We start from the raw sequence: 14,577 nt of genomic DNA, 5'->3' as shown, positions 1-14,577 counted from the left end.
AGACACACAGAGACACAGAGAGAGGAGCTGAGCAGCTCAGGGGCTCTGCTCCCCACACACAGAGACACAGAGAGAGGAGCTGAGCAGCTCAGGGCTCTGCTCCCCACACAGAGACACAGAGAGAGGAGCTGAGCAGCTCAGGGGCTCTGCTCCCCACACACAGAGACACAGAGAGAGAGCTCAGGGCTCTGCTGAGCAGCTGAGCAGGGGCTGCTCCCCACACACAGAGACACAGGAGCTCTGCTCTGCTCCCCACACACAGAGACACAGAGAGAGGAGCTGAGCAGCTCAGGGGCTCTGCTCCCCACACACAGAGACACAGAGAGAGGAGCTGAGCAGCTCAGGGGCTCTGCTCCCCACACACAGAGACACAGAGAGAGGAGCTGAGCAGCTCAGGGCTCTGCTCCCCACACACAGAGACACAGAGAGAGGAGCTGAGCAGCTCAGGGGCTCTGCTCCCCACACACAGAGACACAGAGAGAGGAGCTGAGCAGCTCAGGGGCTCTGCTCCCCACACACAGAGACACAGAGAGAGGAGCTGAGGGGCTCTGCTCAGAGGGCTCAGGGCTCTGCTCCCCACACACAGAGACACAGAGAGAGGAGCTGAGCAGCTCAGGGCTCTGCTCCCCACACACAGAGACACAGAGAGAGGAGCTGAGCAGCTCAGGGGCTCTGCTCCCCACACACAGAGACACAGAGAGAGGAGCTGAGCAGCTCAGGGGCTCTGCTCCCCCACACAGAGACACAGAGAGAGGAGCTGAGCAGCTCAGGGCTCTGCTCCCCACACACAGAGACACAGAGAGGAGCTGAGCAGCTCAGGGGCTCTGCTCCCCACACACAGAGACACAGAGAGAGGAGCTGAGCAGCTCAGGGCTCTGCTCCCCCCACAGAGACACAGAGACACAGAGAGAGGAGCTGAGCAGCTCAGGGGCTCTGGCTCTGCTCCCCACACACAGAGACACAGAGAGAGGAGCTGAGCAGCTCAGGGGCTCTGCTCCCCACACACAGAGACACAGAGAGAGGAGCTGAGCAGCTCAGGGGCTCTGCTCCCCACACACAGAGACACAGAGAGAGGAGCTGAGCAGCTCAGGGGCTCTGCTCCCCACACACAGAGACACAGAGAGAGGAGCTGAGCAGCTCAGGGGCTCTGCTCCCCACACACAGAGACACAGAGAGAGGAGCTGAGCAGCTCAGGGGCTCTGCTCCCCACACACAGAGACACAGAGACACAGAGAGAGGAGCTGAGCAGCTCAGGGGCTCTGCTCCCACAGAGACACAGAGACACAGAGAGAGGAGCTGCAGCTCAGGGGCTCTGCTCCCCACACACAGAGACACACACAGCTGAGCAGCTCAGGGCTCTGCTCCCCACACAGAGACACAGAGAGAGGAGCTGAGCAGCTCAGGGCTCTGCTCCCACACCAGAGACACAGATACACAGAGACACAGAGAGAGGAGCTGAGCAGCTCAGGGCTCTGCTCCCCACACACAGAGACACAGAGAGAGGAGCTGAGCAGCTCAGGGGCTCTGCTCCCACACACAGAGACACAGAGAGAGGAGCTGAGCAGCTCAGGGGCTCTGCTCCCCACACACAGAGACACAGAGAGAGGAGCTGAGCAGCTCAGGGCTCTGCCCTACAACAGAGACACAGAGAGAGGAGCTGAGCAGCTCAGGGGCTCTGCTCCCCCCAGAGACACACAGAGACACAGAGAGAGGAGCTGAGCAGCTCAGGGGCTCTGCTCCCCACACACAGAGACACAGAGAGAGGAGCTGAGCAGCTCAGGGGCTCTGCTCCCCACACACAGAGACACAGAGAGAGGAGCTGAGCAGCTCAGGGGCTCTGCTCCCCACACACAGAGACCCCACACACAGAGACACAGAGAGAGGAGCTGAGCAGCTCAGGGCTCTGCTCCCCACACACAGAGACACAGAGATAGGGCTCTCAGGGCTCTGCTCCCACACACAGAGACACAGAGAGAGGAGCTGAGCAGCTCAGGGGCTCTGCTCCCACACACAGAGACACAGAGAGAGGAAGGGAGCTGAGCAGCTCAGGGGCTCTGCTCCCCCACACAGAGACACAGAGAGAGGAGCTGAGCAGCTCAGGGGCTCTGCTCCCCACACACAGAGACACAGAGAGAGGAGCTGAGCAGCTCAGGGGCTCTGCTCCCCACACACAGAGACACAGAGAGAGGAGCTGAGCAGCTCAGGGGCTCTGCTCCCCACACACTTTTCTACTCTTAACACCGAGTTATCTGATGCCTCTCCTGGCAGACTGACTGACTGGGGTTAGAATCAGCTTTAAATGATACAGGATCTCCCACAGCTGTGGAAAGATAGACATGATGATATTAACATGAATACTGCATGCAAAGCTGTTTTTCTGCAACTTGCAGGCGGTAGAGAGGGAGGGTTAACACTGAGATCAGAGCGCCCTATAAATAACATCAAAAGAGAAGCCGAGTTGAGATTCTGTGTCCCAAACAGCACCCTATTCCCTCTATAGTGCACTGCCCATAGGTCGCTGGTCTAAAGAAGAAGTGCACGTTATAGGGAATAGGGTTCCGTGAGGGATGCAGTCAGGACTTCTCAATAGAGGACCTCTAAAGGGGTAGGGGAGGAGGAGAACCAGGTTCATGGTCCTGTTATCTATCAGCCTGATGAAGTCAGGGTCCTGTTATCTATCAGCCTGATGTAGTCAGGGTCCTGTTATCTATCAGCCTGATGTAGTCAGGGTCCTGTTATCTATCAGCCTGATGTAGTCAGGGTCCTGTTATCTATCAGCCTGATGAAGTCAGGGTCCTGTTATCTATCAGCCTGATGAAGTCAGGGTCCTGTTATCTATCAGCCTGATGAAGTCAGGGTCCTGTTATCTATCAGCCTGATGAAGTCAGGGTCCTGTTATCTATCAGCCTGATGAAGTCAGGGTCCTGTTATCTATCAGCCTGATGTAGTCAGGGTCCTGTTATCTATCAGCCTGATGAAGTCAGGGTCCTGTTATCTATCAGCCTGATGAAGTCAGGGTCCTGTTATCTATCAGCCTGATGTAGTCAGGGTCCTGTTATCTATCAGCCTGATGAAGTCAGGGTCCTGTTATCTATCAGCCTGATGAAGTCAGGGTCCTGTTATCTATCAGCCTGATGAAGTCAGGGTCCTGTTATCTATCAGCCTGATGAAGTCAGGGTCCTGTTATCTATCAGCCTGATGAAGTCAGGGTCCTGTTATCTATCAGCCTGATGAAGTCAGCGTGTCAGGGTATCTATCAGCCTGATGAAGTCAGGGTCCTGTTATCTATCAGCCTGATGTAGTCAGGGTCCTGTTATCTATCAGCCTGATGAAGTCAGGGTCCTGTTATCTATCAGCCTGATGAAGTCAGGGTCCTGTTATCTATCAGCCTGATGTAGTCAGCGTGTCAGGGTATCTATCAGCCTGATGAAGTCAGCGTGTCAGGGTATCTATCAGCCTGATGAAGTCAGCGTGTCAGGGTATCTATCAGCCTGATGAAGTCAGCGTGTCAGGGTATCTATCAGCCTGATGAAGTCAGCGTGTCAGGGTATCTGTCAGCCTGATGAAATCAGCGTGTCAGGGTATCTATCAGCCTGATGAAGTCAGCGTGTCAGGGTATATATCAGCCTGATGAAGTCAGCGTGTCAGGGTATCTCTATCAGCCTGATGAAATCAGCGTGTCAGGCCATTCACTAGAGAAGTTTTAACATGCTTTCTTTGGAAGACTGGATCATTTCCTCTCTGGTTTGTTTGTGGAAAAGAAGAACGATTTCAAAAATGAGGCTGACAAAATACAGAGCTAAGAGCTAATTAAATGAGAAAAAAAGCCTTTCACACGGGTCTTTTTATAGTTATTTTAACTCAGAAAATATGCATGAGTATGTAGTAAAAGCATTTTAGCATTTAAACAAATTCACAACGGTGAGACGTGCCTTTGAGACTGTCAAACGCCAAAAGAAACTAAAAACAGAAAAATGCACAAGAACAAGGACGCTTCTCCTTAAATGAGAAAGTCAACAATAGAAAATAAACCAAAAGCAAAAAGAAACAACAAATGTTGAAGTAAAGCTCACTTCTCCTTCATTCACTTGAATGAGAGCCAGCAGGGGAGGTCTGGGGAGGGTTGTATAGCTCTCAGCAGGCAGGACCAGGCAGGCATAGGGACCCTGTGGCATCAGCAACAGAGCCTTTACAGAGTTCACATTTCCTGGATGCCTCCCGCCCTGCTCCACAATGACCTGTAGTAACCCTGTGTGCTGCGGGGTTACTGTAGTTCGCTCCACTGTAGAGCCTAATCAGGAAGTCACAACGAACTTCACAGGATACAGTAGCTACAGTACGGTGCTGAATGATCTGGTTGTTAAGCTTCTCCTCCTACAGCACATGACTGGTGTCAGAGGGAATCTGAACAGTTAAGGGTTGAGTTAGAGAAGATGTTAAAATATTCATATTTAATGAGTAACATGCCCTAGATTTATTTAGCTTGCTTTTCCCATCATAACAAGACGATGTAAGGAACATAAAGAATGACTATTGTAATGTGTGTGTGTGTGTGTGTGTGTGTGTGTGTGTGTGTGTGTGTGTGTGTGTGTGTGTGTGTGTGTGTGTGTGTGTGTGTGTGTGTGTGTGTGTGTGTGTGTGTGTGTGTGTGTGTGTGTGTGTGTGTGTGTGTTACAGAGTATCCATACCTCGTCTGTTCCTGGAGTATGAGATGTGGTCCCACAAAGAACTTGACTCGAAGCCGGAGTCGGCAGGGAGTCAGATTGTCCACCTGCTGACAGATTCTGTTCCTGAGGTTGAGCCACAGGTTCTCTCCTTTATTGCCTGAGAACTGCAGTCCAAAGTAGTCCACCTCTAGGATTCCCAACTTCCTACACACCTTTAGAATAGAAGAATTCAGTGTGTTAGGTTAAACAAAGTGATCAGGGGGAAACCAGTCAAACCCACAGAATAGTCATTATATCAAAGTAAAACCTCAGTTGATTTGGTTTGTGACCCATTTTTTGCCTTTGCCATTGACTCTGTGGCTCGTACACATCAATATGTCGTAAAGCCAGTGGGAGCGTTGAAGGAAAAAACATGGGATCTTTTTCACCTGATAATACAACTCACCTCGAGCGCATCCTCTCAACAGCGACAAGAAAGAAACAGAGTTACATAACGTCAAGGACAGCCTACTTCCAGACGGGACGGAGTTACATAACGTCAAGGACAGCCTACGGAGTTACATAACGTCAAGGACAGCCTACTTCCAGACGGGACGGAGTTACATAACGTCAAGGACAGCCTACTTCCAGACGGGACGGAGTTACATAACGTCAAGGACAGCCTACGGAGTTACATAACGTCAAGGACAGCCTACGGAGTTACATAACGTCAAGGACAGCCTACTTCCAGACGGGACGGAGTTACATAATGTCAAGGACAGCCTACTTCCAGACAGGACGGAGTTACATAATGTCAAGGACAGCCTACTTCCAGACGGGACGGAGTTACATAACATCAAGGACAGCCTACGGAGTTCCAGACATAACCAAGGACAGGACGGAGTTACATAACGTCAAGGACAGCCTACTTCCAGACGGGACGGGTTACATAACCCAGACAGAGGATGGAGTTACATAACGTCAAGGACAGCCTACGGAGTTACATTCAGACAGGACGGAGTTACATAACGTCAAGGACAGCCTACTTCCAGACGGGATGGAGTTACATAACATCAAGGACAGCCTACTTCCAGACGGGACCCAGACAGGATGGAGTTACATAACGTCAAGGACAGCCTACTTCCAGACGGGACCCAGACAGGATGGAGTTACATAACGTCAAGGACAGCCTACTTCCAGACGGGACGGAGTTACATAACGTCAAGGACAGCCTACTTCCAGACGGGACGGAGTTACATAACATCACGGACAGCCTACTTCCAGACGGGACGGAGTTACATAACATCAAGGACAGCCTACTTCCAGACGGGACGGAGTTACATAACATCAAGGACAGCCTACTTCCAGACCGGACGGAGTTACATAACATCAAGGACAGCCTACTTCCAGACGGGACGGAGTTACATAACATCACGGACAGCCTACTTCCAGACGGGACGGAGTTACATAACATCAAGGACAGCCTACTTCCAGACGGGACGGAGTTACATAACATCAAGGACAGCCTACTTCCAGACGGGACGGAGTTACATAACATCAAGGACAGCCTACTTCCAGACGGGACGGAGTTACATAACGTCAAGGACAGCCTACTTCCAGACGGGACGGAGTTACATAACATCAGGACAGGACGGGAAGGAGTTACATAACGTCAAGGACAGCCTACTTCCAGACGGGAAGGAGTTACATAACATCAAGGACAGCCTACTTCCAGACGGGACGGAGTTACATAACGTCAAGGACAGCCTACTTCCAGACGGGGACGGAGTTACATAACATCAAGGACAGCCTACTTCCAGACGGGAAGGAGTTACATAACATCAAGGACAGCCTACTTCCAGACGGGACGGAGTTACATAACATCAAGGACAGCCTACTTCCAGACGGGACGGAGTTACATAACATCAAGGACAGCCTACTTCCAGACGGGACGGAGTTACATAACATCAAGGACAGCCTACTTCCAGACGGGACGGAGTTACATAACATCAAGGACAGCCTACTTCCAGACGGGACGGAGTTACATAACGTCAAGGACAGCCTACTTCCAGACGGGACGGAGTTACATAACATCAAGGACAGCCTACTTCCAGACGGGATGGAGTTACATAACATCAAGGACAGCCTACGGAGTTACATAACGTCAAGGACAGCCTACTTCCAGACGGGACGGAGTTACATAACATCAAGGACAGCCTACTTCCAGACGGGACGGCGTTACATAACATCAAGGACAGCCTACTTCCAGACAGGACGGAGTTACATAACGTCAAGGACAGCCTACTTCCAGACGGGACAGAGTTACATAACATCAAGGACAGCCTACTTCCAGACGGGACAGAGTTGCATAACATCAAGGACAGCCTACTTCCAGACGGGACGGAGTTACATAACATCAAGGACAGCCTACTTCCAGACAGGACGGAGTTACATAACATCAAGGACAGCCTACTTCCAGACGGGATGGAGTTACATAACATCAAGGACAGCCTACTTCCAGACGGGACGGAGTTACATAACATCAAGGACAGCCTACTTCCAGACGGGACGGAGTTACATAACATCAAGGACAGCCTACTTCCAGACGGGACGGAGTTACATAACATCAAGGACAGCCTACTTCCAGACGGGACGGAGTTACATAACATCAAGGACAGCCTACTTCCAGACGGGACGGAGTTACATAACATCAAGGACAGCCTACTTCCAGACGGGACGGAGTTACATAACATCAAGGACAGCCTACTTCCAGACGGGACGGAGTTACATAACATCAAGGACAGCCTACTTCCAGACGGGACGGAGTTACATAACATCAAGGACAGCCTACTTCCAGACGGGACGGAGTTACATAACATCAAGGACAGCCTACTTCCAGACGGGACGGAGTTACATAACATCAAGGACAGCCTACTTCCAGACGGGACGGAGTTACATAACATCAAGGACAGCCTACTTCCAGGCGGGACGGAGTTACATAACATCAAGGACAGCCTACTTCCAGACGGGACGGAGTTACATAACATCAAGGACAGCCTACTTCCAGACGGGACGGAGTTACATAACATCAAGGACAGCCTACTTCCAGACGGGACGGAGTTACATAACATCAAGGACAGCCTACTTCCAGACGGGACGGAGTTACATAACATCAAGGACAGCCTACTTCCAGACGGGACGGAGTTACATAACATCAAGGACAGCCTACTTCCAGACGGGAAGGAGTTACATAACATCAAGGACAGCCTACTTCCAGACGGGACGGAGGATGAGGACTAGTGTCAACTCGTTGTTCATATGATATAAAATGGATAGAACTCATTAGAAAACAAGGTGATTAAAGCCTCCGATAAATTCACATTGGTTCCTTTTATTTCCTGGTTTGAGGACTAACATTACATTATTTTTTTCAGATTCATTTAACCAGGTAGGCAAGTTGAGAACAAGTTCTCAATTACAACTGCGACCTGGCCAAGATAAAGCAAAGCGACAAAAAAAACACAGTTACACATCAAACGTACAGTCCATAACACAATAGAAACATGAATCTATGTACAGTCTTTGACACCAGCAGCTCTGTGCACGCGTGATAGTATTTATTAACTCTTTCAAAACGGATTTCGCAGCAATTTGGAACTATTGTATATTCATTGTTGATCTAGTCAACAATGGGAACCCCCATTCAAGCTTAACAATAACATTGCCAATTTGCCAAGCACCGGGGAACCAAATGAACTGAAGTAACCTTTTCCTCGCGAATATACTACCAGGAAACGACTCCCTCAGAAAGAACCTTAATAGTAAGTTACCTATTTAGGAAATCACCAACTTAATGAGTTTGATGGGAGGCGGGAAATATTTCACGGAAATATGGCCCAACTTATTTTCGAACAAAGCAACATTGTTGCACGATAGAGGAAAAATGTAATACAATTACAAATTAAATGAATAATCATTTGTAATGCTGTGTGTGACAATGTATGATGGGTAGGTAGTCTATCATTTGACAGAGAATGCCATTTCGAGATAACTTGACGTTGGCAGAAAATCTAGCAAATAACATTGAACTTCGCCTGTACATCAACATTTGGATTTATCATCTCGACAAAAACCAACACACGCGCTCATGTTGCCAAGTGTTGCGTTTCAATTTGAACATTTCACTGTAAATTACACTTGCAGGACAATAGTCACTGGAATTTGACACAAATGTTATATGTTATAAATAACGTATTAACAACTTGAAAAGGGGGTAATTAAATTAGTATCCACTATCCATACCTTATTCAGACAGTCTTCACCATTCGCCTTGGTATCAACTTCCACTTCCATAACCACCGAATCCGGACGGGTAACATGGCAAAGCATTTTGGCAATCTAATAGTTTAGCTTTGGTCTATACCTCTCTTTAAAAAAATAAACAACCTCGGTATCCCTCCTTTTGAGACCCTACATTAAGCTTTCGTTCACTTTCTAAGCCCTCTCACTTTGTGTGACAAACACTACCTTCCAGCTGTAGGATATCAATTGCTATGCCAAAGCACTGTTTACTCGGAAGCAGCCAATGACAGAGCGTTTAGCATATTCTCAGCCACAAACCTGCCAAACGCGAGCCCCGGTCATGTCGGAACGAGATGGTGGTTTTACAACGCAGGACGAGGACGGCCAAGGCGCCCCCTTCTGAGTGCGCAGCTAATTTCACCTTCCATAAATATACGGAACCTTCACCTGTTTAGGAAGAGTTGACTATCCATGGAAATATCTGAGTTGAGTTGCATGAGTAAGTTGGGAGCTGCATGTGAATTAATAATGCATTGAAATGCTGATAGAATATAGCAACAGTGGAGAACTATGTGGTCCCAACCATTTATTTCGCTGCTTGCTTTCAAAAGTATCTGAATTGTTAATGCTAAAAGCTCCCATTGTTTTTGCCCAAATACACTTCCTTGCCTCGTGAGCAAAGTCTATTCCTGTAAATTGTCCTATGGCTAGTTAGGTATACCTGTCTCTATGTTGTTGACATTCAGCAGCCTACTGTGTAGCCAATGTCAGACAACATGTGTTTCACACACACACAGCAGTTGTTTTTCTTTTTCACCTTTCTGGAAAGGCTCTTAGTTACTTCCTGTGTGATCTTCAGGAGTTAGATGTGATTTTAAAGGTGAGCATTTCTTCTTCGTGTGTTTATAAATCTCCTATCATGACAGACAGGCAGAATAGGATGGAGACGTATCATCCTGTTACTGTGTGGTTTTAATGAACTGCACCCACAGAGAAACACACACCCTGTAACACAAGCCCCATGTTCACACATCGATGTGCTTGACAATCGTGAAAATGCAGCAGTATATTGGTGTGCATGTGTGTGGATGATTGTAGGGGGAGACTGTCAACGACCTTCATCCATACTGACATAAAAACACAATTTAAGTCTGTCAAAGCTGCATGGCAGTTGGATGCAACTGAAGTACATAAAATGTCCTGTTTTCTTTGGTCCATTTGAATCTTTCACAGAGAGGGACATTTGAAAAGGGACGTTGGCCTCAAAATGTCATCCACCAAGTACTGCTTTGAAAATAACTGTCTGTGACAATAACTGTATAAATTGGCCTGTGACCCTGATGTTCTACTGACTTTAAGATTGGATAGCAGGAGAGATCTAATGTGGATTGAGACAGGTCAAGCCTGTGAGGTGAGAGAGAGAGAGAGAGAGAGAGAGAGAGAGAGAGAGAGAGAGAGAGAGAGAGAGAGAGAGAGAGAGAGAGAGAGAGAGAGAGAGAGACATCCCAGCTTCCTGAACTGCGTTGTCAGTGCATTAGTGTGGTGTTCAACTCAGCCAGCTGTTTGACCTTCTGCACCCTTCAAGGACATCAGGGAGCTGGGCTGCCTGCCTGCTCATCGAGTCTACCAGTCAGAAACTACCAGTGTCCTGATGTAGCTAGTCTAGTGTTGAAACTACCAGTGTCCTGATGTAGCTAGTCTAGTGTTGAAACTACCAGTGTCCTGATGTAGCTAGTCTAGTGTTGAAACTACCAGTGTCCTGATGCAGCTAGTCTAGTGTTGAAACTACCAGTGTCCTGATGCAGCTAGTCTAGTGTTGAAACTACCAGTGTCCTGATGCAGCTTGTCTAGTGTTGAAACTACCAGTGTCCTGATGTAGCTAGTCTAGTGTTGAAACTACCAGTGTCCTGATGCAGCTAGTCTAGTGTTGAAACTACCAGTGTCCTGATGTAGCTAGTCTAGTGTTGAAACTACCAGTGTCCTGATGCAGCTAGTCTAGTGTTGAAACTACCAGTGTCCTGATGTAGCTAGTCTAGTGTTGAAACTACCAGTGTCCTGATGTAGCTAGTCTAGTGTTGAAACTACCAGTGTCCTGATGCAGCTAGTCTAGTGTTGAAACTACCAGTGTCCTGATGTAGCTAGTCTAGTGTTGAAACTACCAGTGTCCTGATGTAGCTAGTCTAGTGTTGAAACTACCAGTGTCCTGATGCAGCTAGTCTAGTGTTGAAACTACCAGTGTCCTGATGCAGCTAGTCTAGTGTTGAAACTACCAGTGTCCTGATGTAGCTAGTCTAGTGTTGAAACTACCAGTGTCCTGATGTAGCTAGTCTAGTAGTGAAACTACCAGTGTCCTGATGCAGCTAGTCTAGTGTTGAAACTACCAGTGTCCTGATGTAGCTAGTCTAGTGTTGAAACTACCAGTGTCCTGATGTAGCTAGTCTAGTGTTGAAACTACCAGTGTCCTGATGCAGCTAGTCTAGTGTTGAAACTACCAGTGTCCTGATGCAGCTAGTCTAGTGTTGAAACTACCAGTGTCCTGATGTAGCTAGTCTAGTGTTGAAACTACCAGTGTCCTGATGTAGCTAGTCTAGTGTTGAAACTACCAGTGTCCTGATGTAGCTAGTCTAGTGTGAAACTACCAGTGTTCTCTTCAGTTCATGTTTGGTAACTCACTGGGAAGGCTGTGTTTGAGCCTAGGAGACCCCACCGGTGCCTTGTACAGTAAGGACAGGTTTTGGCTGAAAAGAGCCCTTTTTCTTTTGGAATGCTGACATTTAAAGTCAGAAGTTTGTATAATATATATATTTTGTAATTGTACCACCATCATCTTGAACCCCAGCGCTGTGTAAATAAATCCAGCAGTCATTTGCAACTCTACCTGCCTGCCTCCTGCTGAATCTTTGTCCTTTCGACTGCTAAAAGATCACTGTTTTACAATCATATCCCACAACTTTATATTTTATTCTTTATTTTTCATTTGAAATGTAAGAAGCAGAGAGGTTCATTTTTCATTTGTTCTGCGGACGGTGTCCCAAATGGCACCGTTATTCTCTTTGTAGTGCACTACTTTTGACCAGGGCGGATAGGACTCATGTCAAAAATAGTGGACGACATATGGAATAGGGTGCCATTTGGGACTCATCCAGATGAGTGGCTGTTCAACACCACCACATGATAGAAGAGAAGAGAAGAGAAGAGAAGAGAAGAGAAGAGAAGAGAAGAGAAGAGAAGAGAAGAGAAGAGAAGAGAAGAGAAGAGAAGAGAAGAGAAGAGAATTGATTTGGAAGTGATCTGCAGATCAGTCTCCCGGGGACTAGTCCCTGTCCACAGAGAGACCCTCACACTAAGACACCACCGGAGACACACACACACACACACACACACGCACGCACGCACGCACACGCATGCACACACGCATGCACATACGCACACACACAGCCATACACACACACCACACACCACACACACACACACACACACACACACACACACACACACACACACACACACACACACACACACACACACACACACACACACACACACACACACACACACACACACACACACACACACACACCTGAAACCTCAACACAGTTTACCTTCCTGTTCTCCCATGACCAGGATGTTTGCCAGTGAGACATATTGCGATGTCATCACTGTAGAATTAGTACTAAGTTTACCGTGACTGCAGTCTGGCCATCCAATTACGTGTTCAGATTACCCCGAGGCATTGGAGTTGTGTCTTGATATACACTACTCACATTGTTTAAATATGCCATCAGTTTTTGCTGCTTTAACTCTCTGTAGACCTGCAACATCAACTCTCAGGAGGAGGTCTCTGTGGACCTGGTCGCAACATCAACTCTCAGGAGGAGGTCTCTGTGGACCTGGTCGCAACATCAACTCTCAGGAGGAGGTCTCTGTGGACCTGGTCGCAACATCAACTCTCAGGAGGAGGTCTCTGTGGACCTGCAACATCGACTCTCAGGAGGAGGTCTCTGTGGACCTGGTCGCAACATCGACTCTCAGGAGGAGGTCTCTGTGGACCTGCAACATCGACTCTCAGGAGGAGGTCTCTGTGGACCTGGTCGCAACATCAACTCTCAGGAGGAGGTCTCTGTGGACCTGGTCGCAACATCAACTCTCAGGAGGAGGTCTCTGTGGACCTGGTCGCAACATCGACTCTCAGGAGGAGGTCTCTGTGGACCTGGTCGCATCATCAACTTTCAGGAGGAGGTCTCTGTGGACCTGCAACATCAACTCTCAGGAGGAGGTCTCTGTGGACCTGGTCGCCGGAGGAGTTCTCTGTGGACCTGGTCGCAGGAGGACGTCTCTGTGGACCTGGTCGCAGGAGGACGTCTCTGTGGACCTGGTCGCAGGAGGACGTCTCTGTGGACCTGGCTGCAGCATCCGTGTAAAACAAGATAGGCTCTGATTGTGATGAGGTATTTATACCAGTGATGCAGAAGCTGCAGGCATAGAGCAAAACTAGCTAGTACTAACCAGCATGCCATAGAGACAGCCTCCTCAATACATCAAATATAAACTAGCTAGTACTAACCAGCACGCCATAGAGACAGCCTCTCATTGCATCTACAGTATGTGACATTCCATTCATTAAAGCAGAGCAATGAGAAAACCATGGCTTGTGATCATCTCTTCCAATTTGAGTTGTTCAGAATGTCCAATATCTTTGGTGCAGGGCTGTAGGAGGAATACTTTTATTCTGCCATGTGGGAGCGTGTGAATCGGCCCTGTTGTATTTCACTGTGAACAGGGGGGACAGTACATGATTCCAGTAATGCCACTGTAACTCTCCAGGTGTGTGTGTGTGTGTGTGTGTGTGTGTGTGTGTGTGTGTGTGTGTGTGTGTGTGTGTGTGTGTGTGTGTGTGTGTGTGTGTGTGTGTGTGTGTGTGTGTGTGTGTGTGTGTGTGCGGATTGCAGCTGGCAAGCATACAGGCTAAATGTGCTCAGAATCCAATCACTCAGAGATGTTATGACATTAAGGCAACTCATTATGAAAACAACATGAGACCCATCAGTGGAGGCTAGTGGGAGGAGCTACAGGAGGACGGGCTCATTGTAATGGCTGGAATGGAATACCTCTGATACACAGAGAAGCACAAAGAATCCCCATCTGATATCCATAGCTGTGGGAAGTAGGGCTGCTGAGGGTGTTGCCACACCCCCTGGAAAATCGTAATACATTTTTTAAATCATATTTTTGGAAAAAAAAGTTTTTTAATAAAAGTAGCACACTGGACCTTTTAATAGTCCTGTATAAGTCGACCCCCAAACTACTTCCCGCTGCTATGCTGATATGTACCCTCATCAATCAGGTACTGTACAGTATATCAAAACATGTATGTGCTTTCAATACAGCTGCTCACTTACATGTTATCAGACGGCTCTCTAGAATCAGCAGTACCGACGCTGATATATAACGCCTCTACCGCTGTGCTGTTTCACATTCATAGGGAAATGGAAAAGATTTACAGTATCATCAATAATACCAATTAGGATTCATATTGAATCAAATGTTAGAAAATGGAGATTCTTGGACACTAGACAAAAGCCTTATTTGTATGTGTTTTTAATATGGATCTCCATTAGTTCCTGCCAGG

General features: G+C 48.0%; 1 protein-coding gene across 1 annotated transcript in view; it reads right to left on the bottom strand.

Annotated features, from left to right (window-relative positions):
* LOC124043177 (E3 ubiquitin-protein ligase MYLIP-A-like) overlaps positions 1 to 9,283 on the bottom strand; it is a 74,780-nt gene extending 65,497 nt beyond the window's left edge. Inside the window, exons 1-2 of the mRNA XM_046361454.1 lie at positions 8,949 to 9,283; positions 4,689 to 4,879 (exon numbers count right to left, since the gene is read on the bottom strand). Of these exons, the coding sequence (XP_046217410.1) occupies positions 4,689 to 4,879; positions 8,949 to 9,035 (278 nt within the window). The 5' untranslated portion in view covers positions 9,036 to 9,283. The remainder of the gene's footprint in view (positions 1 to 4,688; positions 4,880 to 8,948) is intronic.
* Between the last annotated feature and the right edge of the window lie 5,294 nt (positions 9,284 to 14,577).

The sequence above is a fragment of the Oncorhynchus gorbuscha genome, linkage group LG09, assembly GCF_021184085.1.
Source record: "Oncorhynchus gorbuscha isolate QuinsamMale2020 ecotype Even-year linkage group LG09, OgorEven_v1.0, whole genome shotgun sequence".
Taxonomy (NCBI): domain Eukaryota; kingdom Metazoa; phylum Chordata; class Actinopteri; order Salmoniformes; family Salmonidae; genus Oncorhynchus; species Oncorhynchus gorbuscha.
Note: the sequence above shows the minus strand (reverse complement) of the source record. Positions and strands in the feature narration are given on the sequence as shown.